General features: G+C 42.3%; 1 protein-coding gene across 1 annotated transcript in view; it reads left to right on the top strand.

Moving 5' to 3' along the window:
• Nucleotides 1-27,317, top strand: part of BRF1 (BRF1 RNA polymerase III transcription initiation factor subunit) — a 173,322-nt gene that overhangs the window by 90,277 nt on the left and 55,728 nt on the right. The window contains exons 8-11 of the mRNA XM_066552916.1: nt 8,331-8,457; nt 9,435-9,474; nt 9,564-9,656; nt 10,343-10,621. Of these exons, the coding sequence (XP_066409013.1) occupies nt 8,331-8,457; nt 9,435-9,474; nt 9,564-9,656; nt 10,343-10,621 (539 nt within the window). The remainder of the gene's footprint in view (nt 1-8,330; nt 8,458-9,434; nt 9,475-9,563; nt 9,657-10,342; nt 10,622-27,317) is intronic.

Here is a 27,317-nt window from a genome sequence, read left to right as displayed (position 1 = left end):
TCTAAATGAATAAGAACTTATTTCACATTCTTAAAAATTCCTTTACTTCTCAGTTTGATGTGCAGTTTTATTTCCTTTTAATTATAGTTACTCTGGTTGGTAAAGAGTAGCTGCTGCTGTGTTTTATGAAGGTGTTGGATGCTGTGCTCACTGCTGATGGCTTTGCCCTGACAGCTCCAGAAGTGAAACCCGACATGAGTCCAGATAATGCTGACACTTCCAGCCTGCAGGTTCTGCTGTGTAGTTTGATTTAGTTCCCAGCTGCCTTCCTGGGGAAGCACAGACCATTGGAAGCTGGGTTTGCTTTGGTACCCATGGCAGAAATCTGCAAGGGCAGGTCCCACGTGGTGTGTGTTTTCCTGGGAGGGACAGGAATGTGTGGATGAGGATGCAGGAACGATGCTCTTTAAGAAATCCTGATTGGGAATTCCTGGGAATGTTTGGGAAAGACCCTCAGCAAGGGGTGGCAGCCCTCCCCTGGGAAGGGCCCTGTTTCTGGTTCTGGCAGTGCAGCTGGTGGGACTGGATTAATTCACCCCGTTGTCCATCAGCTGGAGAGCACCAAGCCCTCCTGCCCGGAGGCTGTGTCCTCTTTCTCTGCTCTCAGCTGGAGGAGTAGCTCTGGAGGAGGTTCACAAAAATGTGAGGTATCTTCAGGTCATAAAAATTCACAACCTGATCATAAGGGGAGTCTGTTTTGGAAGGAAAAAGTGACAGCCTGTGTGTGCTGTCACTCATCCTCCAGCCAAGAGTTCTTAATTTGGGCATTGGTTTGGTTAAAAAGCAGTTCTTGTTTATTTTTAATGTGAGTGGGTTTTTGGTAGTATTGGTAGAGAAGACTTTGAAGTCACTTTGCAGGGCCTTCTAGCTTTAGGTTTTGAAGCACACAATTAAAATGTAAAGCTTGTTGCTGTTGTTGAAAGCGAACTTATTAAATATTAATAAATGCACTGATAATTCTATCTCATTTCCAGTCTAATTGAAATTATATTAACTTATATATCACTTCATATATTCAAAGTACTGTACAAATATTAGCTAATTAGTCAAATTGTTATTTTCTATGTAATCATCCGTGGAGGTAGCAGAAATTAACTTTTAATAAACCCAGTCCTTTTATTTAGTTGAGTCCTCACATTTGTGCCTGTGTTCAATGCACCTGTCTTTCCCTCTGTATTTTTAACCTTTAAATATTTTGCCCCTTCATCTTTTTATTCACCTCTTGCATGCTTTCTCTGTGTTCTACATTTTGTGTTACCTTCAGTAAGAGTAATTTTTGTGATACTTGTCCATTGTGCATTATCTAATACAGTCCTTATGCCTGTTTGAAAATCTTAGGCACTTCTTCCATGGAATTAAAAAAAAATCAGCTTATCTTAACATTTGCATTTTGCTGCTTTGACTTGCTCACTTTATCTTTAAATTGAACTGCTTTTTGCATTAAAAAATACTTCTTCTCAGTTCCATAAAGTCCTGTCTGCTAAAAATCTTATTTTGTGATGAACTTCAGAAGCAGTAAAGCTTCATTTAGAAGAAACTGGAATGAAAGGCTGGAGTGGGTTTAAATCGCTTGGTTTTGGGGTGATTGTTTTTTCTCACAACCTCATAGTGTTTTGGGAGGGAAGACAAGACTTGTTACAAAGGAGCTTCACTTACCAGTTGTAGATGCTGCAGGGACTTTCATAAATGGGGTCCTTTGCTTAAATCCTGGGGACCCTGTAACAGCTCTTTCAATGACTGAGGTGATCATTTTCTGGAAAAATTAATGATTTATGTGTAGAGATAAGTGTTCTCAATGTACTGCCTGCAGATTTTTTTAATTTTTTTTTTTAATTTCTGTAATGTGTGGCTGGCATAAACCTTGTGTCTCTCAAGCTGGACAGATGGATGCCTGAGAGAGAAGGCAAAGAGAGGAGCCATACATGCGTCAGGATGAGAAGGGAAGGTAACAGGGACATGGGCAGCTGTGAGGTGGCTGTGAGGTTGTTACTCAAAACACCAAAGCCATGTCAAGGCCAGGACTGAAGGGAAAGGTGTGTAGGAGTCAGTGTGGGGCTGTGATCCAAGTACAGCCTTGCTAAGATTCTGTGGAGGGTATCCAGTGGGTCAGGGAGAGCTGGCCTCCTGAGATGTTTCAGCATGGAGGGGCTGAGGATGCTCAGAATGTCAGAGTCATGTAAGGGCTCTTGCTTGGAGTGTGATGTGGAGAGAAGCTTTTAGAACACCAGGAGATTTATTTCATGTAAAGGACCTGGTGGTGGTGTCTGCTCTGATCTCAGCAACTGAGCAGCTCCTTTGCTGGCTGCCATAAGTTAAATTGAGAAATATCTCATGTCTCCAGTTCAGTCAATTCAAGTGGCTTACAGATGATTTCAGAAACCTTTCTAGTATGGTGAGTAAAATACAACTTGATCCATGTGGGCTGATACTGCATACCTTTGTAAGTTGGATGTGGTCTGATTAAAAAAAAAAAGGTTTTATTTCTGAGGTATCCAATTTCACAGGCAATGTTCCTTTTTATAAATCTAGCTTCTATACAGTTAGCAAGTTAATACATTAGTTAGATTCCTAATATATTTTAATACATCATACTTAAAGATATAATTTCAAAATTATTTGGTGACTCTTACTTTTGAAACAATCAGTAACTTGTTTGCACTAACTCAGGCTTAGATCTTGTAAATAGTTTTCCTGTGTTTGACTTTCCTCATCTGAGTGGCTGTTGAGAAATTAAACAGCTCTATTTTTCTTTTCCAGGAGATCATAGAGTGCTTTTGACAGAACACAGTAAAGGAACATGCTAATGAAGCAGAATTTTAAGGAATGCTAACAAATTTTGTTTCATTAGCATGGTGTGAGCATTTGAATCAGAGGGGGAAAAAAGAACAAAAAATTTTGGGTGGTTTAGACTGACAGAATTCTGGGATGGCCAGGGAGGTGCTGGTGGGATTATCCAGGGCTGATTGTGGGTCACAAGTGTTAATGCAAGTTAACTCTGTGTGTAAGCATTTGTAGAATGAGGGCTTTAAAATTTATGCTTATGAATTTGTGACAGTTTTAAATCTCTGTGTTGGTGTGAGCAAGTAACAGGAACTAATTCTAAAGGGTGCTTTATTCAGTACAATCTTTAGAGGTACCTGTTCTTAATACTTAGAGAAACATCAGAGAGTTGCCAGCAAATGAGCTCCATAAATTACCAGTCATCTGTTAATTGGAAGTAGATGACCACGTCTATGCTCTTAGTCCATTGCAAAAAGAGGTGATGTGTATTAATGTTGGAAGTTGTGTAAAGGGAGAATATTTCTCTTTAACAGTTGCATTTGGCTGGGAACAGACAAAATAATTTAGCACAGCTCAGATGATAAGTTGTAAGTTGTAAAACCACGGCAACTGGATCACCTCTGATTTTCTCCTTACCTTTAGTAATGAGATACTCATTCATACAGGCTTAAAACTACCTTTTATATTACTGCAAATACAAGTAAAATTAATTATATGTACAATGTTCACATATCAGGAGATTTCTATTTATTTACTTAGTGGTGGCTGCTGGAAAACTTTTTGTTATGTCATGTAGGAAGCATTTAATAACTATTTCAGATATATGTTCTATATTAAGTATCACTTTTAGGGTATGTGTTTACAAACTTCCATAAATAGTTCATGTGTAAACATTGTATGGCTTGGAAAAAAATAAGAAGAGAAGGATGATGCAACAGACTCTTAGATTTTGTAGTATAGATGGTTTGAACACCAGTGTGAATTCTGAGCTTCTCTTGAGTGCACAGGTTTGGAGTAGCAGGAGGCACTGATGAGGGTTAAATTAAAACAGTGGGGGTGTTCTGCAGTATTTTGGTTCTTCGCTAAGACACAAAAGTAAATCCCTTACTTTTCCAGAGTCTGGAATTGTCTGAGGTGTCAAATCAGCTGATCTATTGCTAGAATGTTTGTAGTTGATACCACAGTTAAGATTCTATAGATATCATGTAAGGTATTACTTATGGTTTTAATTATATTGTTAATTTGGGAAAACTCAGGGGAGTTTAGTTGCTAGCACCAGTTTATCTTGCAATAAAGATTCTTTTTCATATATTTCTGCTAACAGTGTGGCATATTCAGTTTATTATTTTTCTAATCCACTGGTAAAATACTTGAAGTACTTTAAAAAGACATCTCACAACAGGTAACTTAAAGGCTGATGGCTCAGGCTAAACCTCATGTTCCCTCTTTAACAAAACAGCTCTCTCTGCAGCTGTAATTTGTTTGCCCTTCTGTATGCAGATAGTTCTGCTCATGCTGCCTGCTTTCTAGAGCTGGATGCTGATTGTGTATAGGCAGAAGGACACCGTGGCTGTTCCTGAATAGTCTCTGCTTAGAAGTCCCTCTTGGGCTTTGAACTTGGGCTCCTGAAGGATTTGTGAGTTGGAGTCCAGAAGTCCTTGTTCTTTTGTGTTCTTTGTCACACCCCACTGCTGCAGAATTAAACACTAAACCTGAGCCCTTAGCTGCACACACAAATCTTGTTTTTTCTATCACTGCAGACTGGATTCAAGAGTCTCCACTGGAGGGTATCCCTGGAACAAAACAAAGTAAAAAGGACATTGCATGTAACTTCAAAATGATTGACCCATTTTCCCTTATTGGGAGTTAAATTAAGTGTGAATAGAATCAGTTTACTGGTTTGTGCACAGAAGTGCAAAGTGCTTTATCAGAAGCAGAGGTGTGGTTTTGTCTGTAAATGGATGAAACAACAACTGTGGAAATTTTTCTTTTTAAAAATGGTTGGGGTTAGAGGCAGATGACACTAGGTTCTGGAAAAACTTTTCTCCCAAAGGAATTTTCTTGAAAGAGTTTGCTGTGAGAAACTGTAAGAGGACGGTTTATACTGGAAGTTGAATCTTAGCCTGAGCTTTAGTGGTTGCCTCTGCCTTGACTATAAATAGAAAATCCTTGTCTGCCAAATTTCAGTTTTTAAAGCCTTTTTGAATTTGTGCCAAGGAAATAATATTTTAATTTGTATATCTGTTTATTTTCCCTCTGTCTGTGCATAACTTAAAGTGGCAACTCTTATTAGATTTTTTTAGGTTAACAAAAGTGAAAAATGAACTTGGATAGAATTTTTATGTGGGACTTAAAAAATAGCCTGTAGCTATTTTTTTTTTTGATGAAGCCACTCCCTTGCCCCTGAAATTATTGTGTTTATAATTAAGGTTGTGTCAGTTTTTCTTAACTGCCAAACTAATGTTGCTTTGTTTCATGTGGTGCAGACTGCTGCAGCATCAGTTTGTTGCCTTGGTGGCATGTGTCCAAACAGTGGATAAAATTAAAGAATGTTTAAAAATATGTAGACAGGATATCAGCCAATGTAAAATGTTGAGGCAGGCGAGTGGTTGGCAAACACAGGTATTTATTTATATCAAGTTAAAGGAGAAAATGTTGAGTGTAAAGGAGAAAATGTTGAGTGTGCAGCTCGCTCTCCCACGGAGATGATGCTCAAGGAGAAAATGTTGAGTGTGCAGCTCGCTCTCCCACGGAGATGATGCTCAAGCTGGGATCCTGACCATCAGGAATGGTTCCTCATTTTGGGAGAAGGGTTAGAACCTTGGGGACAGGACTTGAGAGAAGTGAAAAAATAATATTCTGCTCTAAATTTGCATCACCACCAGCCTGTGCTTACACTGTGATGCTGGCAGCCATCCCCCTGGGGTTGTCAGCCCTGGCCTGCTTGGCTTGGATCAGGACTGAGGAAAGGAGGGAGGGCAGGGCTGTGGGGCTGGGTGCTGGTGGCCTGGTCAATGGCTGAACCATGCTGTGCTGTGGGTTTGAGCTCCTTGGCAGTAACCATGATGTAGCTCTGCCCTGTCCTAGGGCAGCCACACTGAAGGTGTTGGGAGGGACCCATCCTGCCTTGTGTGGAGCTGGGGATTGGGCTGGAGCTCGTGCCAGCTCCGGCTCGCTGCCTCACCGCAGGGCTGATGTCTGATGGGTGCAGGGTACGTGACATGAGTCAGGTGACACTGGGCAGGAGAGGGACAGACAGAGCCTGAGGTGTCTGCAGGCCTTAGGTGCTGACACCCAGCATGGTCATCTTGTCCCCAGCCTGGCTTCATGGGTTTTGCTCCTGCTGTTTTCCTGGCTGCTCGGCATGCGCAGAGGTGGTGCTGCTTCGGTGGGGCTCTGGCAGCTCATCTCAGGCTCAGAGCAAGTGTTGGATAAATAAACTGTGTGTTTTTGCCAAAGTGCACCTTGGCTTTTAACACTGGGAGGAGAGTATTTTAATAAGGTGAGGCTGGTTGGGAGGAAGAGTCATGCTGAAGTAGGGCTGCCATGATTCATTCGTGGAGAGATGGATGGCTGTTCTTTAATGATTGTGACTGGGAAGATCCATGCTCCTCAAATGATACATGGGTTTGGCATTAAGTGAATCCTGAATTTAAATAATAATAATAATAATAATAATAATAATAATAATAATAATAATAATAATAGAATACTGAATAACAACAACAACAACAACAACAACAACAACAATAATAATAGTGCCCTAGCCAGGTTTTCCCTCTAACCTGATAGATGTGGCTCCCTCCTGGAAGGTGGGTAATGTGTGCTGGAAGCCCGTTAACGCCAAGAAAGATTTCTAGTCTTTTAATTAAAAGCTGGGTGCTGCTGCTGCCAACAGCATCCTCCTCTCCTTTCCAATTTGATCTGAAAGAGAGGAGGAGGGAGCTGGTCCCTGGTACTCTGAGGGAAGGGTTTGGGCTGTCAGTCACTCTTAAGTACATGGCTAATTTGGGGCTTTGTGGAGATGCTTGAATTCCAAAAGCGAGTCTGGTTTTCAAGGGTTTCTTCTCCACAGCAGCACTAACTCTGGCTGGCGTAGCCATGCATGGGCTTAGTGTGCTGCTTGCTGTTGGAGTCACACAGAGGTGCCTGGCTCTCTCTGTGCATTTCATGACATGAGATGCTGCCTGTGGCCTCTGGCCCCTGCTCCAGGAGTGGGATGTCTCCAGGCAAAGTGTCCTGCAGTTGCAGCCTGCCTACACCCCTCCTTATGGGTGTCTTGTGTTGCTGCTCCTCGCTTTATAAAGGAAAAAACACAGAGACTGATGAGGATATAGTAGGAGAGTGTGGCCCTGTGCTCCTGGCTTTGACCCTGGTGTTGGCTAGAAATTGAATTTTTGTCCTAGAGAAAATTCCCTCTTCAGAGAGACTTTTATTGCAACCAAAGGTAGAGGAGAGAACTGAGGAGAAAACCACAACTGCTTTTAGGGGGAGAGAAATGCAGAAAGGTCCTGTGCTGAGAGCACTGAATCACCATTTTTAGTTCCCTATCTTTGCAGATGGAAGCTGTTGTCAGCTCTGCTTCCTCTGAAAGATGGGAATATTCCAGTGAAGCAGCTGCAGACCCATCATTGCCATTTTCCCATGGAAAATGTTGATATTATTAAAAGGGCACTTTCTGTCAGAGAAGCATTCTGCCAGACGTTTCCTGACCTGGCTTTGTACTTAACCTTTTGTCTCATTTTCTCCATCTGTAAAATGGATGTGCTTATTCTCAGCCACCTGCATAAAATGCTGGTATTTGTGGATTAAGTTATGACCACGTGGTCTTATTTAAGATTGAATTCCTGTGAAAGACTCATCTGCTTTCATGGCAATTCCCCATGGAGCCAGTCCGATCTCTCACATAGGTAGGAACTTAAAAATGCAAACATTAAACAAATCCAAAGTTTATTATTGTCAAATTATGTTCATCCATCTATTTAATCTGTGTGATGTGCAAATGATCAATTTATTTTACCACTACTTCTGTGTGTCCTGGGAAGATTATTTCTTGTCCCTCTTCCAGCCTGCTGAAGAGATGTTACTTTAACATTTGCTTTGTGTAAATTAATCATGATGACATATCAGCAAGATTTTTTGAGAAACTCCTAAACCAGGATGACAGATATTTTATTTGGTGAATCCATTTTGTTGTTGCTATTGATAACAAAAGCAACGAGAGGGGAGGAATGAGCTGTGTTTCTTGTCTTAGTTTTGTCTATACTTAATTGACTGTAGGGGCTGCAGTATTTCTGTTCTGTCTTTGTTCATCAAAAAAAAAGTATGTTACATACTCTAATAAATCAAAAGCTAATTTGGGATATGAAAAGATACTTTTTTTGCAGCAGATGAAACAATTAGTAGCACTTCAGTTTTAATGCAGTCTGTGTTTGAGCCAGAGCTGCTGAGGGTGACATGTTTATTCCATAGCTTGGCAGCTGGCAATTTTTGTTACTTTCAGAGGAGTTCTTATAGATGTTTTGGTCATGTGCTCTATGCTTTGGTAGGTTGACAGAGTTTCAAGATACACCAACCAGCCAGCTGACCATAGATGAGTTTATGAAGATTGACTTGGAGGAAGAATGTGATCCTCCTTCGTTTACAGCTGGTCAAAAAAAATTGAAGATACAGCAGGTAAATTCTGAATTGGATCCTCTCTGTGGTTCTTTCCACTCCCCTCCCTCTGTGCCTTTCCTTTTGAATTTAGTTAATGCTAAATCCTAACTGACCAACCCTTGGTGAGATTCAGTACATTTATTTTGAGGTTTTTGAGAGAGGGATGAGCATTAGTGTGTATGGTACCCATTAACTGAAGATATTTTTTTGTTTATTGGCAAAGAAATAGTTTCCCAATTAAAAATGAAAAATGTCATGGGATTAGAAACCATGCACTGTTTTTAAGGTGATACCTGTGGTTAGGAGAAGTGCCATTACAGAGAACTTTTTAAAATAAATATGAAAACAATAACCCATTTACTTTAATGAGACTGCTGGTGGGTTTGTGTGGTACAACACCCACTTCCACAGAGATTAGTTCTCATGTGGCCTAATTTCTTTACAAATCATGAACTAAAGCTGGCAGCAGAGGAGAAGATTTTACTGCTGCCCTAGTCAATTCTTATATTATTGGTTTGTTAGGGTTTTTGCTTGCTGTAATTGTGCTATCATTTAAGGTCTGTAGGGGTGTTAGTGATGTTCTCAAGAACCAGCCAGGTGCTGTAGGTCAGAGCTTCACTCTGCCATCACCAGTGTGCTCTGTCTGGTGTGGGCACTCCAGTCTCAGCCCTGTCCTTGCACTTCTCACATCTACAGGCACAGTCACAGGGTCTGACTGCTGGAGAATGAGGCCTTTTATTTACAGCTTGCCAGACTGGAGGCTCTTTTTGAAGTATAAAGATGGAGGAGATAACATTTTGAAATTGGTCAGTGTTTTGAGACCTGTCTGTCATGCCTGTCTGACACTACAAAGTAATTTCAGTGGTGATTCAAAACCTGCTTATGCTTTTGAAATACCCTGCCATTCTCTGTCTCTATGTACAGCACACAAACAGTTTAAAATTGTGCATATTTTTTTAGTAATTTCATGTTTATTTTGTCTATTGTCATTTCAGCTTGAAAAGGCATTATCAAAAAAGCTGGAGGATTTTGAAGGTATGAGTTGTGTTTAGTGTAACATATCACTCATTTCTTCAATATTGCATCGATGATCGCTGAGTTTTATTTTTATTTCAACACCACAGGAGAAATATCGAGCTACCAAGATGAAATAGAGAGTGAATTAGAAAACAGCAGACCGAAAGCAAAAGGCGTATTTGCAAATTTCACTAAAGATGGTAAGTCTATAAAGTCTTATGACTCCTTAAATAGTATTGAGCTCAGGTCTGGCAGTCTGGAGTGAATGAATGTTATGGTGATAAATGTGGTCATATATATCTTGCATAGTACAAGATCTCTTACGTTGCGGTTCTCTCTGCCAAATAGGTGGTTCATAAATCAGTCCTCAAAACAACCACATTGTTCATTGCAGGGATAGTTCATTAATGATTTCAGTTGTTTTTCTCTCCTGGTGCAGTATAAGCTTGGCACTGGCACCTGAGAATGTTTCTTTTTATCACTAAAAGGGCAGTGGACCAGTATCTAGACCCTTCTGTCACCAAATTCCCCAGTTGACTTCCCATATGGAAGGGCTTTGTGCTGGTTTTACTGGCTATTTTTAATTTGTAATTATACCAGGAAATAGCTGACTTCTCTCACAAAGCCCTTTTACCTAATATGATAAGATGATGCTTTCTATTTTAAATGGTGACTATAGTCACAAAAATACATTTTAATAGTCAAGGTAATGAATTTGAAGAGCATCTGGAAACTCCAGTGTATTCATACACTGAACTAAAATATTGTGTATTTCTTTTACAGATTTCCTCTAAAGATTTTTATTCTTTAAGTGAGCGTCTCCCTATTTATTTAGTTTCTGTAACAGATGGTATGCAATGATCTGTTGGGTTTCTTCCCCTTACAGATTCTATAGAAGATAATGCCTCTAGCATTTTTGGAGAGGAGGAGGCAGAAGATGAGGAGCTAGAGGCAGCTGCTAATCACTTAAACAAGAGCTTTTATGATGAACTTAATGAGAAGGATAGAGGTAAAAGAAATGAAGATGGGGAATGCAGAAATGGAAGTGAAACTCTTGTGAGACCCCCTGCACTGGAATCCTTGCTTGGCCCACTGCCCACCGCTGCTAGTCTTGGCATAACAGAGTCCATCAAAGAGTGCATATCCACAAAGGACCAAGAGCCTGGTGAGTAGGAGTTCAGCTCAGAGCAGAAACTGGACTCAGGCAGCCAGCTGTGGGTTTGTTGTGTCATTTCCATGTATCTTGTTGGTTACTGTGGTAGCAATTCCGTGAATCACTGAGATGTCCGGGTACAGGAGCTGCGAGGCTGGATGGGACCAGTGGTCTTGGTTGTTGATGTGATTGTTGACATCTGCTCTTCTGGAAGCTGCAGGAAAATCTGGGGTGACTAATTATTTTCTGAAGCCTGAGAATGTGTATCTCTTGGTTAAGCTGATAGTTGATTTGCAGTCATATGATAGCTGATGGGCATATTTCAAGCCATGCGCTCTCAGTTAGGAAATTGGAGGAAGCAGATTCCTGTAAATATGACTGGAAATTAAAACCCAAGTATGAGAATCTTAGATCAAGGCAGACTTTCTCAGGAGACATTTTACTGGAGTCAAACATGATGCAGTCTGTCTCTGATTGAGAATCTCTGCAAATGGCAAACATTTAAAATGTTTGCAAGAGAAAATAACTGGTGTTATGCTTTTTTCTTTGATATGAACTTCAATGTGTATTGTGCTGGTTTTGCTCCATTTTTCTTAAAACCCACAGATCTATTTGCATCATACAACTCTGTATAGCACAGTGGGAGCAGGACTGATCAACTACAGAAGCCAGTTTTGCCAGAGCCAGTATTGCAAACAGTCAGTCATCCAGGCAGGTTTGTTTGCTTTATCGTACATGTGCTTGAACTTTAGGGAGATGGCTTTTTTTTTTTTAAATTCCTTTTGCATCTTAATGACTGAAAACAACATATCTAAGGGGCATTTTATTCTTTATCATAGTTAATTTTTCCATCATAAGACACACCCATCTGAATCTGTTTTGTCAGCTTACTTGGAGGTCTGTGCAGCAGAACATTTTGTTATCCAAACTGTCGTGATGCTGATTTCTGTTCAACAGTAGATGAACTAAACACATTCAGATTCTTATTACTTTAGTGTTCAGTCTCCAGGAGCATAGCAGGATGATTGCACGTTTTTATTTTGTACAAACAAATTCATATAGAAACAGCTGAGTGGCTTTGGTTTTGTTTTAATTACGATTAAGAAAATGGATGGCTCATGGCTTGTCTCTCTCCTGGAAATCAGCGGTTCGTGTCGCAGAGAGGTCACTCATGGCTAGAAGCTGTTGTTGTCTGGTTGGCCAGTGACCTGTAAAAAGGAGTTCCCAGTGATGGACATTTCTCAGCTGGCATTGCTATTGACCATTTTAATGGGCAGGCTGAGGACTGAGTGTAAAGATGAAGCTAAGCTGGTGCAGCCAGGGAGGTTCCTCTGAGTTGGGCTGCAGGCAGGTGGGCAGGAGAGTGCAGGGCTGCTCATGCCATGGCTTGTCTGCCTTTGCTGTTTGTTTTCTTGCAAAAGTGGAGGATGTGCCAAATGAACTGAATTTCGAAACCCAGCAGGTTTCAGTATGTTCACTCTCTTCTCCTGCATCTGAGAAATCATTGCAGGTGTTTGAACAAGTACTTATTTTCTTAACATGTTATGAAGCACATATGCAAAATTACTGTTTTGTTTTTATTTTGATTATAGATCCTGCCCCAATCTTTGTTGGATTTGGAGTTTTTCTTTGGGTGGTGAGGAGGGTATTTGAGGGAGTTTTGGGTGGATTTCTTTGTTGTTGTGTTTTGGTTTGGTTTTGTGACTCTGGTGATTCATTTTAACATTTTAGAAGTTCTCTGTTAAGTGCAATTCACTTTGGTTATGCCTGTACTGCAGGGTAGTCAATCTGAGTGCAGTTCCCAGTCTCCAGGCCCTTGCCATGTGGTGCCTGTGTGGTGTGGGTGCATCCCAGTGATTTGTGCATCATCCCCCTGAGGACCTGGTTTCCTTTGGGAAGTCATCTGTGCTCAGGAGCAGTAATGGAACCTTGTGTTTTGGGTGAGTGGGAACCAGGTCTAGCAGACAGGTTGGGAGGTACACCTGGCTTGCAGTTGGCTTGTTATTATGCAGAACAAAGAAAACCTCTTGTTAAGATGCCTCATGTTGGTTACCTTTGTGTCATAGCTCTGAACCTGATGAAAACCAGCGTGGATGATTGTGGCACCTCAGGCAGTGTTGTTGAGTTCTGCCTCATAGCTCTGGGAAGTCTGGGAAGGTAGTATTTTCTTCTGTCAAACCAACTGCTACAGTTGTAAAACTTAGACATTTTCCAGGTTTGTGGGCCCTTTTTCAGGCCTGAAAAAGAAATGACAGTTTTCAAAACCAAGTACAGGATGAGAGCAGTTGCTCAGAGTATGAATTGAGATAGCACACACAGTTATAGATTGTCTTGAAACAAAAGTAGTTGTAAGTGTGGAGGGAGGAGGAAAAGCTCACAAAATTTCCTGCATTTATCCTGTGTATTTGAATTTGGTTTAGTGCAGTTTATATTGTGAATTGCAGCTGGCCATGGCTTTGCTGTGGTAGCTCATGTTCCAAGATCCAAGTCCACTGGAGGAGGGAGAGTGCTGTCATAGCACTGAACCCTGAAGGTGATGTTTTGGTCCTTCTCCACAGCTGTGTAAGTTGTAAATCAGGAACTTTTCCTTCCCTTAACCCTCTGCAGCCCTGAGTCATCTCTCACTGTGTGGGTCAGGCTGGCTGGAGCCCTTATGGAGATGATTTTGTATCTCCTGCTGGGCTCCCTGTGTTGTTGGATGGGTGAATCCTGTCCAGCCAGTTCAGCAGCTGGAAGCAGCATGCCTGGTGCTGCATGGTGTGGATGCCCAGCAAACTCTACAGGGCAGGTGGCTCCTAAATAGGAGCTCAGCAGGCAGGTGCAGTATGTGCAATGTTTGGCCTCCTTAAGTGCAGGGTATCTCTCCTCCTCCTCTCTGTAATGATCTCTTCCTCAAAAAACCTCTGCTGCAGGTACCTTCTACAAAGTCTTTTCATTTGGCTTTGGCATGTGGGTATTCAGTTTATAATTGCCTACATCAGCTGCTTGGGAAATCTTCCACCTTTGTGCTACAGTGGCAGCAGCAGCAGGTTTCTCACAAACTGCTTATGTGGATAAGACTTAGGTGCAGAGCTGAAATATTAGGAAAAAGTAAGTATTTTTGCTCCACTTAAAATTGGTATTTGTGCAGTGTGAGCTTGTCTGTATGAATGTTTTATGAAAAGCACAGTATTTTAACAAATTTGCATGACAAAGACAGCATGTAAGGTACTGGGTTAATGAGTCTGAGGCAGTAAAGTGCTTAGAATAAACACTGCATTTGACTGTTTTTTCCTACAAAGTGTATTAATTTGCAGAGACTTTAAGCTGAAAACTGTTTGAGTCTTTGCAAACTATTTCTCTCTTATTCTTCATGATAAAAGTGCTTTATGGTGAGATCTCAGTTTCAGAGATTGAGACCAGGTGCATCAGTCTGTCCATTTTCCTGGCCATGCAGCATCTCAGCATCCTCTCCACACTCTACATGCTCTTTCTGATTCTCAGTTCCTCCAAAAAAAGTAGACCATTTCTTTTAGGAGACTACCACAATCAATATCATGGAGTTTGTTCTCAAGAAATAACATCCTTTAGTGTGAAATTTCTCTCTGCAATTTATTTTATGTTTCTTTTATACCATTTCAAATATTTTATCATCTTTCTTGGTGTTTCTGTCATTTTGCTGTTTGCTGGCTGTCACCTTGTCCTTCCCACACTGGGCTGTACACTGCCAGTTCATCTCTTGCCACACGAATAAAAATGTGGGGAAGGTCTGATAATAGCAGAGATAAAGGTAAAATACAGGGTGTAAATTACCAAATGACTTTCTATAACTTCCCCTTCATAATCTAGGTAAGGTTTGAGACCTGATTTATGTTTTGTTTTGAGTCAAAATTCACATGCAGTCGTTCAGGGCAGTAATTTCAAGTAAAGTGTGTGCAGTGGGTGGTAACGTGCTCCTGCACGTCCCCATGAAAGCAAGCAGCTGGAGCAGTGAGCAATCCCTGTGCAAGTACCATCATGTGCCTGCTCAGGCACCCTGCACTCACTCCTGCTTCACAGACAAGACATGGGAAAGCTTCACAATTAGCAGTTTGCTCATTTATTGCTGCTCGTGTTTACGCCTCCGTTACTGCTGCAAGCCTGATCTGGCAGGGCTGAGGTTGAAAGATTTTCCATTGATTTCTGGGGGTGTTAAAGGCCCCGTGCAGGCAGTGCTCATTGATCGTGGTCCTTGTCCCTCTGTACCAGTCTGTTCAGCTGCTTACTCAAGGAGGATGTGAAAAATGGCTAAAGGTGATCTGATATGAGGTGGGGATGGGCTTCTCCTCCTGGGTCTTACTCTTGTCTTCTGCATTTCATCCCCTGCAGCTTCCAGCTCCCACCTCATACTTCATCCTGGCCTTGGGGTTTCACCAGTCCTTCTGTGAGCAGATTCAGCTCCCTTACCCAGCAAGAAGAACACATGTGTGTTCTGTCCTCCTCCTTTCTTTGACAGCAGCAGATGACCAGTGCCAGCAGCACTGTGGGCAGGGGAGATTGCAGAAATGTGACATTTCTGGCAGGGTCTGGGCTGCCATGGAAGGATGCTTGAGGGTCTGCAGGCCGGTGTCAAGGAGAGTTGTTGACCCCACCTGGGATCCCAGCATGGATTGCAGGGTGGTGAGCAGCAGGGTCACTGCTGCTGCTGTTGTTGCTCCATCAGTGGTTGGGTGTTGGATCCCTCTTTGTGCTGATTTCTTCTTCCAGCATCCTTTCTTCCTTGGATTTTGTCTGAACACATCTGTTTGGAAATGTATAGATGTATATGTTACATACAAAAAGTTGTTCAGTTGTTTCAGTTGTTCAATCTTGAGAACAAATGTGTTAGGGGAGGCTTATCACCATGTTCCAGTATTTAAAGGGTGGCTACAGAGAGCATGGAGATTCATTTTGTCCAAGGAGTCAAATGGAAAAGACAAGGGGTAATGGGCGAGATTTTGATTGGACAGAAGAGAACTTTTTTTCATGGTGAGATCATCCTTTGGATTAATCTCCCCAGGGAAATGCTGGATACTCCAAAATAGAACACTCATAAGATTTGCCTGGACAGAATGCTGGGCCATCTTGTGTAGACTATGAAAAGTTGGCCCAGATGATCCTTAATATCTCTTCCAACCTGTTATCCTTTGATTCTATGATCTAATCAGTAGAGAGAACATTAGGAAGCCCTACTACAAATAATGGCTGCATACATGAGAAATAAAGCTGCTGTGCTAATTGTGTTACATACTGAAGGGACACTTGGTCATCAGTGCAAGCGTGCGTGTCCCCATCCTGATTGCTCTTCTGGCCTCTGGCTTCAGCATCCCCATTGCTTCAGTGGTTTTATGCCCCACCTGTGGAAATGAGCCCTGTGCATGACCTGCTTGGTGCCACTTTCCTTGTGTGCAACCTTCCAAGCACTTTGAGGGCTTGATCTTTGTCTCCATGTTCCGTTTGCTCACTGGAAAATATTTTCTGTGGCAGGACTAGCTCTTTCCCAATTCCAAGATCTAAACAATAAAAACCTTGGTACGAGCTGATCTTTCTCCTCTGGCCTCTGTGTGCCTGTGCTTGGCAGGGTTGATAGGCTGTATCCCTGATTGAGCGTTCATTACACCGTTAATGAGATGTGAAGAGCTTGCTGCAGCCAGCACGGTAATACAAGACCACCAGCTGCTTTGAGTGCAGTTTTTTGATACCTGGAGTCTTGGGTGTGAATTACAGATGACAGGATTTTCTTACTTGGCTATGTATGTCACTCACACTGTACTCAAAAGTACTGTGTGTGCGTGTCTCACTGCAGAATCTATGTGCGTGCTTTTTCATGCAGGATCTTTGCATTTCATTAAGGGATAGGAATGCCATAAATTCATTCCATATTCATGCCTTGAGTAACTAGAAAGGTTAAGGGATGAAAACTAATCATAGAGTTTGGCTGAAGGATTTTTAAACAAATTTAGAGAGGGGTTTTGGAGAGAGACCTGCAGTTTGTTAGAGCCATCAAGGGGATAAATTTGAGTGAAAGCATAAGCTGGATCATGTGAATTCATTTTTATAGCATTTGTGGCTGTTTTATGAATTTTCCAAAGGATTGGTTGTCAATACAGACACTCCCTATAGGAAAATTTGCGTCATTTTTGTCAGAAGTTTTGGTCGAAAAGAAGTGCCCTGGAGTAATGGGTGCTGGGGTCAGGAAAAGATACTGGAAATTTGGGTTCAGGTTCCTGAGCCAAGTGAAGAAGACCCATCTGTTAAACCTTGTCTGTGTTCCCTGTGAATAAAGGCCCTTAGCACCTGGCTGACCAGCCTGGCTGTCCTGTTATCCCCCTCCTACCCCAACTGTTTTAGAGCAGAGGGTTCTCCTCTCCCTCTCCCTCTCCCTCTCCTCTCCTCTCCTCTCCTCTCTTTTTCCCTTCTTCCCCTTCCCTTTCCTTCTCTTTCTCTCTTTCTTTCCCTCATTCTCTTCTTTCTTGCCTTCCTGCTATCTGGTTTGTTGGTTTGATAAAATTCTGATCTGGAATGGAGGATATTAAAATCCTGAAATATTTTCCAGGCTAGGATTTTTTTTAATTTATTTTTATTTTTTGCCTGCTGTGTTGTGACTGCAGTGTCTTTTCTGTCTTGAATTTCTCTAATAAAAGCATGGTGGAAAATGAGCTTTATTTTCAGTTTGAGTAGCGTAAAAGCCTTGCATTGCTCTTTGATGAATCTAACCAGCCTCTCAATGCCTCATCCTCCCTTGCTTGAGGGAAAAAAGGGCAAAAAGCTGCTTTTTCCTCTGGCTGCTTCAGCTGGCTGCTGGCCACGGGCCCTTTGGAGGAGGAGGTGGCAGCAGGGCTATGTCTCTGGCTTGGAGAGGTTGGATGTGTGGAAAAGGGGCTCTGTGGTGTCATTCTGTGGCAGATAATTGACATGTGTGTGCTGTGGCACTGATCCTGCTTTAGTGGAGCAAGGAGAAGCAGCCAGCCCCAGCAGGTTTTTTATCCATTGTTTTCCATTGTGTTGATGGGAAGTCCAGCTTTGCTGTACCTGCTCTAGGCTTAGGATTAAGGAGCACAGAGCTGGGCAAGCAGGGAGGAGAAGCTCAGCTGGGGCTTTAGAAATAGACTTTTTTCTGTACCTAAAAAACAGAATTGCATAAACAATTGTCCCCCAAACACTGAGGGAGGGTTGTGTTCTGTGGTTCACTTACATTCCTCAGCATTTGTAGGTGCCAGTCTAAGCTTTTCCTTCTGTTGGGGCTTCTTTTCAAGGTTCTCTCATCACTGCACTCCCAAGCATCTGAAAAGATGCTGGTTCTCTGCATGGGAGATACTTTCAGGAGCATTTATAATTTCTCCTGTCTTTCTGGGGGTCAGTTTTCAAGTGTGGAAGTGTAACCATCTAGAGAATCACTACCCTGTTCTTAAACCTTGGCTAAAATAGAATCATAGAGTTACAGAATGGTTTGGGTTGGAGAGGACCTTCAAAGGTCATCTAGTCCAAGCCCCCTGCCATGAGCAGGGACATCTTGAACAAGTTCAGGTTGCTCAGAGTCCCATCCAACCTGACCTTGGATGTGTCCAAGCATGGGACATCCACCACCCTTTCCAGGGCAACCTGTTCCAGTGTTTTACCACCCTCAGCCCCATAGACTGCAGACTGAAACAAGACTGGGGAGGTGATGTTTGGTGGTGGTGACTCAGACACCTACAGGCACTCAGAAAACCTGGCTAAAAGAACTCCCTGCTGCTATGAGAATTATTTGATCCTTTTCTGCACCTGCCAGAGCTGGAGCCCATTAACACAATTATTTTGGTGGGTGGCCCCTTTGCAGAAGCAGCAGACATTCCTGCCCTTCTGCCTAAAAGGAAGAAAAGTCATCAAAAAACTCAAGTGATAACCAAAATTTTTCTTTAGAGAGCTGTGGAAAGTGAAATGTGTGGAGGCTACGGAAAGGACAGTGAGTTTGCAGGGAAAGCTGACTGCTGAGGGGGATGTTACCCAAGCAATTCATCACAGTATCTGAAATGTCAGGAGTGGAGGCCTGGGTTCAATTCAGGGAGTCTCCATGGTCCCAGTTGTTATTGAGAATAAAGACTTATTAACCCAGGTCAAGGAGCCACGAAACGTGGCCTTGGAGGGGGGGAATACAGCACGGGGAGATTTGCAAGGCTTAGCTACTCTGGGTTTAACACCGTGGGTAATAAATCTGTGTGCAGTGCTGTGGTGGATCCTGACCACTTGGGTTAGTCTGAAAAAACTAAAATAATCCTCCATTTAGAGCTTTATTTTCTCGTGGTACAGGTTCAGCTGGTGAAGGCGGTACCTGGAAACTGAAAATCCACCAAAGTAAACCCTTCAAATGGAGTGCTGCTTCTGCAAGGTTTTAATGGTTTTGTGCAGCAGTTGTGGTGTTTTGCTTTTGTTCAGTAGCTTTGAATTTAGTTTGAAAAACTAATTCCTCTATCCTCTTAAGGATTAACTTCATCACACCCTTAAACACTTCATCTGTTTTGTTTGTTGATCTTAAATCTGTGGGACTGTCACAGCAGGCAGGATGCATGGGCTGGACTGTGACTTGTGTAGATGACCCTTGTAATTAGGGATTTCAGCTGTGGCACTGTGGGCTCAGGATGAAAACAGCCCTGAGTTTAGCCTTGTATAATTGTAGTTTGACATTTTTAGTTTGCTAAATGCTTTCATAACTGAAAGGGATTTATTATCCAATAGGAAGAATATTAATGTTGACACTGTTAGCAATTAAAAACAATCCTGGAAACTGAATTTTACCTCTCCTGATTGATTTTGAAATAATTTGTTTTTCAGTGTTATTTTAGGATTGGTTCATTTATTAGGTCTTTTTTCCTTGTGTGACAATGAGATAATTGCTATTTATTTTTTATCCTGCAAGCAATTATAATCAAAGCAGCCAAATATAGAGTCTGCTTTGACCTGGAATCAGAGTGACCTGTCAGCATGAGGCTACTGTAGTCTTCAGCTTTTCAATTCAATTTTATTTCATAGGCACTCACCAGAATGCATTCTGCAGGGCTGAAAAAATTCTGGGTAGAGTTTTGGGTGTTCATTAATTACAGTGGTGCAGAGCTGAAGAAGTGGGCAGATAAGAACAACTTTGGGTTGGTTATTAATAGCAAAAATTGTGATCTTTTATCTCGGGTTGGGTGGACTGTGTTGGGCCAATGTCCCAAGCGGTCAGAGGAGGAGATGCTGGCAGGCTGCCAAGGGAGGGGTAGCTGCAAATTAAGGGAAAATTGCAAACAATTGCCTCTAGGGAGTTTCTGCAGCCAAGTTTTGCTGACAGGAAACAGAAGATACTTTATTTTTCAATTTAGCAGTTTTAAGGTAAAGCTCAGCTCTCCTATTGAAACACACATGAACATATAAGAGTGTAGAAGTTGTTTTCTGTTATGAAAGGCCTGGATATCTACAACTGTGTAGCAGGAATAAGGGAATGAATATGAAATAAGACTGAGTAAATAATGCTGTTAAGTAGTACCTGGAAAGAAATTGGGAGCAAGAAACAGGGCTCTTGAGACAGGTCTAAGCACAGAAGCCAGAAGTAAACAGCTGTGCAGGGGGCAGAGGGTACCATTTTCCTGCAAATTCACTACTTACATGCCAGGTTGGATTTAGTTATGGTGGGGAAGCCACTGTGTGCTCACAGATGGGAAGGAAGCAAGATGGGGCTCTGTGATCCTTAACACTAGCATGGGATCAGGGCACATGGCTGATTTGGGGAGTTATGCTTAATGGTTCTTAATAATTTCCAGCTAAAAGTGAAAAATGCAAATCCACACTACCATCAAAGTCACATATTGAAATGCAGCAGCATCTGAGCAACATGAAATGATGTCACTGGTGGCAGAATTATATTCTGGCAGTGGCTTCCATTAAATGAAACATACTTCAGTGAGAAGTTGCTTTTCCATGAAGTCTCTCTTTTCGCTTCAACCCAGAGTTTTTTGCTCTTAGTGGGAGCATTTCTTTTGTGTCTCATGGCTTGGTAGCTGCTGCAAGACTGCCTCAAAGCTCCTGTCCCAAGTTCTTTCCCTATTTTATAATGCACTGTTTGGATTTGGCCCCAGTCTAAGGCAGAGCCAATTTTTTGGGATGTTGTGGGTGCTGTTGGTTGGGGTTAAGAGGTTCCTTGCCCTAGTGGCTCATCCCCTCCTATCTGCTGGCATCAGTGCATGTGTGGTTGCCTCCCTCACCCAGCTCTGTCAGAAGTGTCACAGGTTTGTGCAGGTTTTTAATGGCAGGGCTGTTTTGATGGATGTGTGTCAGGGAATGACACCTTGGCAGGTGCAGTGGAAGGAAGGGGAACAGGGCTGAGTCAGGAGGGAATGAACCAGCTCCCCCAGTTCAGCTGGGGCTGGAAGAGCATTTTACAGCATGTCTCTGCAGCAGCAAAGAACGTGTATTTTGGGGGCTAAGAGTGGCATTTGTGCTTGTGCTGAGGTTCCAGTGCTGCAAAAATTTTGCAGTCTGTCAGTGACTTGGAATTGGCAATTTCAGGTATGCTCTTACCCAAGGTCACTTTACATGCAGGGTCTTTTTAGAGAGTAAGGTTGTTGCTGGGGAGTTCAGCTCCTGAAATGCAACATTTAGAAATCTGGGAGCAGTGAAGAAGTTTGGTTTAAGAAGGTGGGGAGGGAATTCAAAAAGGTACACCAAATTCTCTCCTGAAAAAGCCTCCTTTTAAATTCAAAGTTTATTGCTTTATCTTGACTTTTAGAAAACTTGCATGAAACTTCCTTGCCTTTGAAAGCTTGATAGAAACTCTTGAAGTACTTTGACTGAAACAGAAAATTTAATAGTGAGGCATTTTGAACACTGAACGATGTTTGTGGGCAGGTAATTTAAACAGGTACTAATATGGAACAGTGTTGTACTTGAAAGGCTGCAACTGGTGTACACACATAAATGGGGGAAATATCACTGGGAGCAATAAAATCTGGGGATGCTTCATACTTCTTTCATTGCAAACAATTTTTATGGTATGGCCTGTGAAGCAATTGAAATGCAGAGAGCTGGCACATCACTAGATTGATAATTCCTCTTGCTTCTTACAGCTTATTCTCAGTACAGATGTCCCCAATTCTTTCTTTCTATCACATTAAAGTTTCTTGTCTGCTTCAATTTCATGCCTGTCTCAAACGTAGCATTTTTCAAAATTGTCCCTCCAATTTATTTTTTTTCCCCTCTTTAAAAGTTTATATCAGATGAAACCTAACTGCTAGCTTCTATCCCAAGGTTTACACTTAAATTTTTAACAAGCTCGTTTTTAAGATTGGTCTTCCTTGAGAGAGCACTTGGCTGATCCATCAATAATTATGTAGTAATAAAGCAACTGTGTAAAAATGGCACCTTCGTGCTGAACAGATTGGTTTGCAGAGCCACTGACAAAGATGAATGTTTATTACAATTTACTACTTTTGGTTCTGCAGATGCAATAGAGCTATTTTCTTTTTGGCTTAAGTGTCACGAAAAGTAATTTCCAATTGTGGAATCTTTATGATAATAAGGATGTATAACTAGGAGAGCTCAGACTAACTTTCAAATACCAGCATGAGTTTGCAATGCTGGTAATTTAGGTAAAAAAAAAATAAACAGAACATTTTTTACTTCATTTTGTTGCTGAAAATATTTTTTAAGCAATCACTTGCATAGAACCCTACAATATCATGTAGTTACTCTTCTGAATTAATTGCTGTAATATTAATTGTTGATTCTTCAAAAATTGGCAAGTTTCCTCATTTTCTTTGCTGCATCCAAAGATTTCTAATGTTGATTTTACTACAATGTGAAGGAAAATGTAACATCTAAAATTAACACAAAAGCCTGAAATTGTTGTTCTTGTTTCTTTTCCTTTTTTTTTTTTAAGTGCCTGCACAATTAAGGCTGTGATTTATATGACTTGTATTGTTCAAATCTGTCCTCTCCTATTGGGCAAAATGCAGAATAACATATTCTGTAAGTTTTTATGGCCGGTAGATGTGTTATTTCTGTCAGCCCAGCTGGTTGATTGCAGTGTCACTGCAGTGATGAAATTGTCTCTGGGTAGCAGCTGAGAAACACCTTGAGCATTAAACTTTAGTGGCTGCAGGTGTTGGGATCCGTGCCTCTGGCACAGCCTCTGGCTGCTCCTTTGCTGGATTTCCCTGGTGATGCCGGGGTACCAAGGTCCTGGCACAGCCTCTGGCTGCTCCTTTGCTGGATTTCCCTGGTGATGCCGGGGTACCAAGGTCCTGGCACAGCCTCTGGCTGCTCCTTTGCTGGATTTCCCGGGTGATGCCGGGGTACCAAGGTCCTGGCACAGCCTCTGGCTGCTCCTTTGCTGGATTTCCCGGGTGATGCCGGGGTACCAAGGTCCTGGCACAGCCCCACCGGTGCCTGTCAGGGGGTCAGAGCTACAAGGTCAGAGCTGTCATTGACCTGCAAAGGCCACAGCTCCTGGGATCTCTCCTTTTGCTGCCTGAAATAGTGACTTGGCCTGATGTTGGGTCTCTTACTCCCAGTTTGGAGGGAGGGCTGCAGGTGGTCCTGCTCCCAAAAGGCACTTGAGTGGCAAAGCTGCAGCTTCATCCCCTGGGTCCCTGGTTGGAGCTGTTCCACAAACCAGTTTGCTGCCGCAGCCCTCAAGCCTTTGTGGCAACTTGCAGCTACGTCAGCAAAGGCTTTCAACCCAGGTCATTCATTTCAGTTGGCAGCTGCTGACAGAAATGTTCCTTTGCTTGGCTTTATTTTAGCATTTAATGATTTTTATGTTGGTTTTGATGGCGTGAAGGGAATTGCATGGGAGTGTTTTGTCTGGACTTCAGTATTCTCTGCTTTATCTTGCTAGCAAGATTTAAAATCTTACTCCTTCAGGAGACAGGGCTTTTGTCTGTGCATCTTGCAAGCTCTTCCCTCATTGGTCCCTTCTGTCAGCTCATTATCCTGGGCTTATTTCACTGCACAACTCATGATGCTAAAGTTTGCTGTGGAAATAATTTGCCTAGTTAAAACTAGCATAAGGAACAATCCATCCATTCTTACCAAAAGAAATAATATATAAATAAATGTCTATTCCATAGAAGAGGATGGTAGATCTGAATTTGAAATAATGATCTGTCAGGATTTTGTAATGAAATTATAAAATGTAATTCAGAACTTATTTTCAAAAGACAACTCTGGTTTCATTAATTCAAAATAAACTTTCCTGATTTCAGAGAGATTAGTTACCCGTGGTGCTGAATGTGTTTAAATGAATTCATACAAGGAAAGAACATCACTTTCTCCTAGTGGGCTGTGGACATGTAGTCATGTTCCTGAAAATGGGTGCTAAAATGCTGTGTATTATGGAGGACCTGGATTGTGCTCCAGAAAGTATCATTATTCAGTTAAAGAAGAACAACTCTGAGATACTATGCCATATGCTGTACAATCAAATGGCTGCATGGCAGAAAGAGCCACAAGTCTTTCAGAATGAGACATGATTTGTTACTTTCTGCCCTTGCAACACCGTGTTAAGTAGAGGCCTAATACATTTAAATAAAGAATTAATTACATGTGGATGTGGGACCTATCTTTTCCAATAAGCTCCTTGAAATGCTTACTGAGTTTTTGAGATTTAGTAAAATCTTTCCAAAATCTTTGCTTTGCTGTACATCTAATCAACATTTAAGCAGGGTTCTTTGTGTGCCTGTAACCTGCAGAGGATGGCCAGATTGAGGAGAAACTGTAATCAGCAATGCAGAATTTAGCTAAAATGGCATATGAAGTATAGCCCTGTTAGTATATAAAGTTTATATACAAGTCAGATGTTGAGATTAATCATAAGGACAGGTTGCACAAGCAGATGGCTGGCCTCTCTGATAGCCATTAGCTTGAAAGGCTGGCTTTGAAACCAGCTCCATGCTTTATAGGTGAATCATGCTGCTGGGCTTTGTTGGGAAAAGGTTCTTTCTGCAGCTCCACCAAAACCTCCTGTGCACAAAAGTGCCTTTTTCCACTATTCCTAGAGGATAAGACAAATTATTCTTCAGGAACTTCTCCAGAACTTTCTTCTTTTGGTGAGTTGCAGTGTCAGAGGGCATTGCAGCGCTGTGATGGATGGATCTCAAGCATATGGAGTACACATGCTAATTGTGCTGTGCTTGTGGATCAGTCTGTCCAAATGCCAAGGCCTCAGAGCTGCTGCAGGCAAAATGTTAAAATCCTTCTCCTCTGTCTACTGTGCACTGGGGAAAAGGTTCATTGCAGTCACTAAAATGTAGAGGAGGAGGAGGAGGAGGTGAGGGGCAGAGCCCATGCCCGTCCTCACCAGGAGCTCCTGCAGGAGCTGAGCTTCCTGCTGCAGCCTGTGCTGTGCCCAGGTGGCCAAGGGACCTTGCTGTGCTCCAGTGGCACCTGGAGCCATGCAGGCAATGCCTAAACTTTGGATTGCAGACATCCTTATATGCTTCATGTATATAGATAATTCCCTGAATGGACACAAAACTGCTTTGGTCCCTGGGGAGGGGCTCCTACAAGAGCTCTCTTTGGTCCAGAGCAAGACAGAGAAGTACTTTATCACCTTCATGTTTCTCAGCCATTAGGCATGGTCAGAGACAAAAAGAGAGCACTTCATCTGACAAGAGACAGTGCAACTGCTGTAATTCTTATTTTAAAATATGGTCTGTGCTGGCTGCAGGTTTCTGCTGCATAATGGCTGATGCTCTCACCACAGATCTGCATTTCTGTAGCTGCCACCTTTTGAGAATTCAAACCAAGTGTCTCCTACTTCCATGTTTGTCAACCCCAACTGGTGATCCTGATCACCAAACCAGTCAAGATCTTAAGTGTCCTTTCTCTCTGTTCCATGTCTCTGATGGTCCTGGCAACATGGAACTCTGCCTGGTACCTGCTCTGAGTCCAGCCCTCATCCACCTCAGAGGATTTCCTGTGGGCCAGGTTCCCACCTTGCTTTTGATAGGGGAGCTTCTGCTCTTGTCTGTTGCTCTATTTAATAATAAGAATATTTTTTTATCTTCTCTTTCCTCTCTCCATCTCTGTAATTCCCTGCTTGCTATTTCTCATTAGCAATGAAGGAAGGAAGAAGCTGGGTAACAAAATGAGAAATTTCTTACCTAATAATTTTCTTTCAGTTAACAGCTTCTCACCATTCAGCCCACCCGGACAGTGTGGTAAATGGCCAGGCCACAAATTGATTTTTTTCCTCTAAATAAGGACTTGGGTATATAATTTCATACTCTATGTTTTAATGTTGTCTTAATGCTAATAATTTTCTGCTGAAATATTTCTGTGGTCTGGGTGGCTTGTGGCTGGTGCTGAGGTTGTCACAAGATAGACCATAGATGAGCTCTGAACCTCAAAGGAGGGGGTAGAAATCATCCCACCTTTGCTAAGAGATGGTAAGGGTGACTAGATGCAAGTTAAAAGTGGAAAGTTTAACTCATTTCACCTTGTTGCTCAGCTGGGCAAGTTATTTTGGTAGGCTGTTTTTGACCTGGAGCAGCTCTTTGGTGCAGTTTGTGTTGGAAGGGACCTTAAAGATCATCTAGTTCAACCTCCCTGCCATGGGCTGGGTTGCCACCCACTAGATCAAGTTGTGTATGTTCTATTGCTATATGGCTGTATACATTTAAATTTTTTTCCTGGTGGAACAGAAATTGATTCACAATTAAAAAAGAAAAAAAAAAAAACAACTATACTAGTCCAAGCAAAATTCTAGGATTTGCTTTGAAGTTCTCTGTAGTGCAGAGCTCACCATTGTTTTTTATTTTGTGGGGGGGGTTACAGGAGGAGATTTACTTCTCACTAACACATGTGCTGGGGTGGCTGAGTGCTGGCCAGCCAAGGACCCTGGGCTTGCAGGGACGGGCAGCAGAGCGTTTAGCGCCCGCAGCAAGACCTGGCGAGTTACAGAAACGATGCTTCAGCACTTAAACACGAAGCCAGCTGTTCCCTCCGTGGCTGGCTCGGGTGTAAAGTGCTCTTGCTGTTGTACACAGTGCTCTGTCAGGATGGGGAAAGCGAGCTGGAGTGGGATGTGAGCCTGGCTGCTTTTGCTGTCAGCTCTCCAGGGTGTTGGGCTGCCCTTGCCCTCTGCCAGAGATAGCGGCAGCGCTCTGCCCTTGTGGGGTTTGCAGAGAAGAGCTGATTCACATGCTGATCAGTTCTCCTCCTTGCTCTCTCCCTTTGTATAAACTGTTACTCTTGGATCCCCCTGCATAGATTTTTTAAAAAATGCAGAAAATACAGGCCAGAAGGCACCAAAAAAAATGAAGGCTGGGGGAAGGGAAAGGGGAGAAAAGATGCCAAGAACAGCATAAAAGGCAAAGGAGGAAAATACAGCAGGGAATTTGTGATTGGCTGGAAAAGCACAATAAGCAGGGGAAATCTGTCTTTATAGTTTTCATTTTAAAAAGTTTAAAGCCCATAACTGTTCAGGCAGGAGGAGGTGGATATGTGAATGTAGGCTGAGGTGTGAGTGTCTGGCACTTTTGGCACTAGTGCCATGGTCAGTCTTGGCGCTGCTGGGTGCAGAAATCACAGGCTGGAGAAGACTTGTGTCTGTGCATGGAAGCTCTTACAGTTTCCAGGGTTTGGCCCTGAAAAATGTCATTTGTGGTAGTTAGGTAGTCTGTTTCCTGTTGAGTATTGGTCAGTTTGCCTATTGGTTATTGGTTCCATCAGCACAAGATAACTCTTTTGATACTGT

The sequence above is a fragment of the Molothrus aeneus genome, chromosome 6, assembly GCF_037042795.1.
Source record: "Molothrus aeneus isolate 106 chromosome 6, BPBGC_Maene_1.0, whole genome shotgun sequence".
In the NCBI taxonomy this organism is placed as follows: Eukaryota; Metazoa; Chordata; class Aves; order Passeriformes; family Icteridae; genus Molothrus; species Molothrus aeneus.
This window is presented reverse-complemented; position numbering and strand designations above follow the sequence as displayed.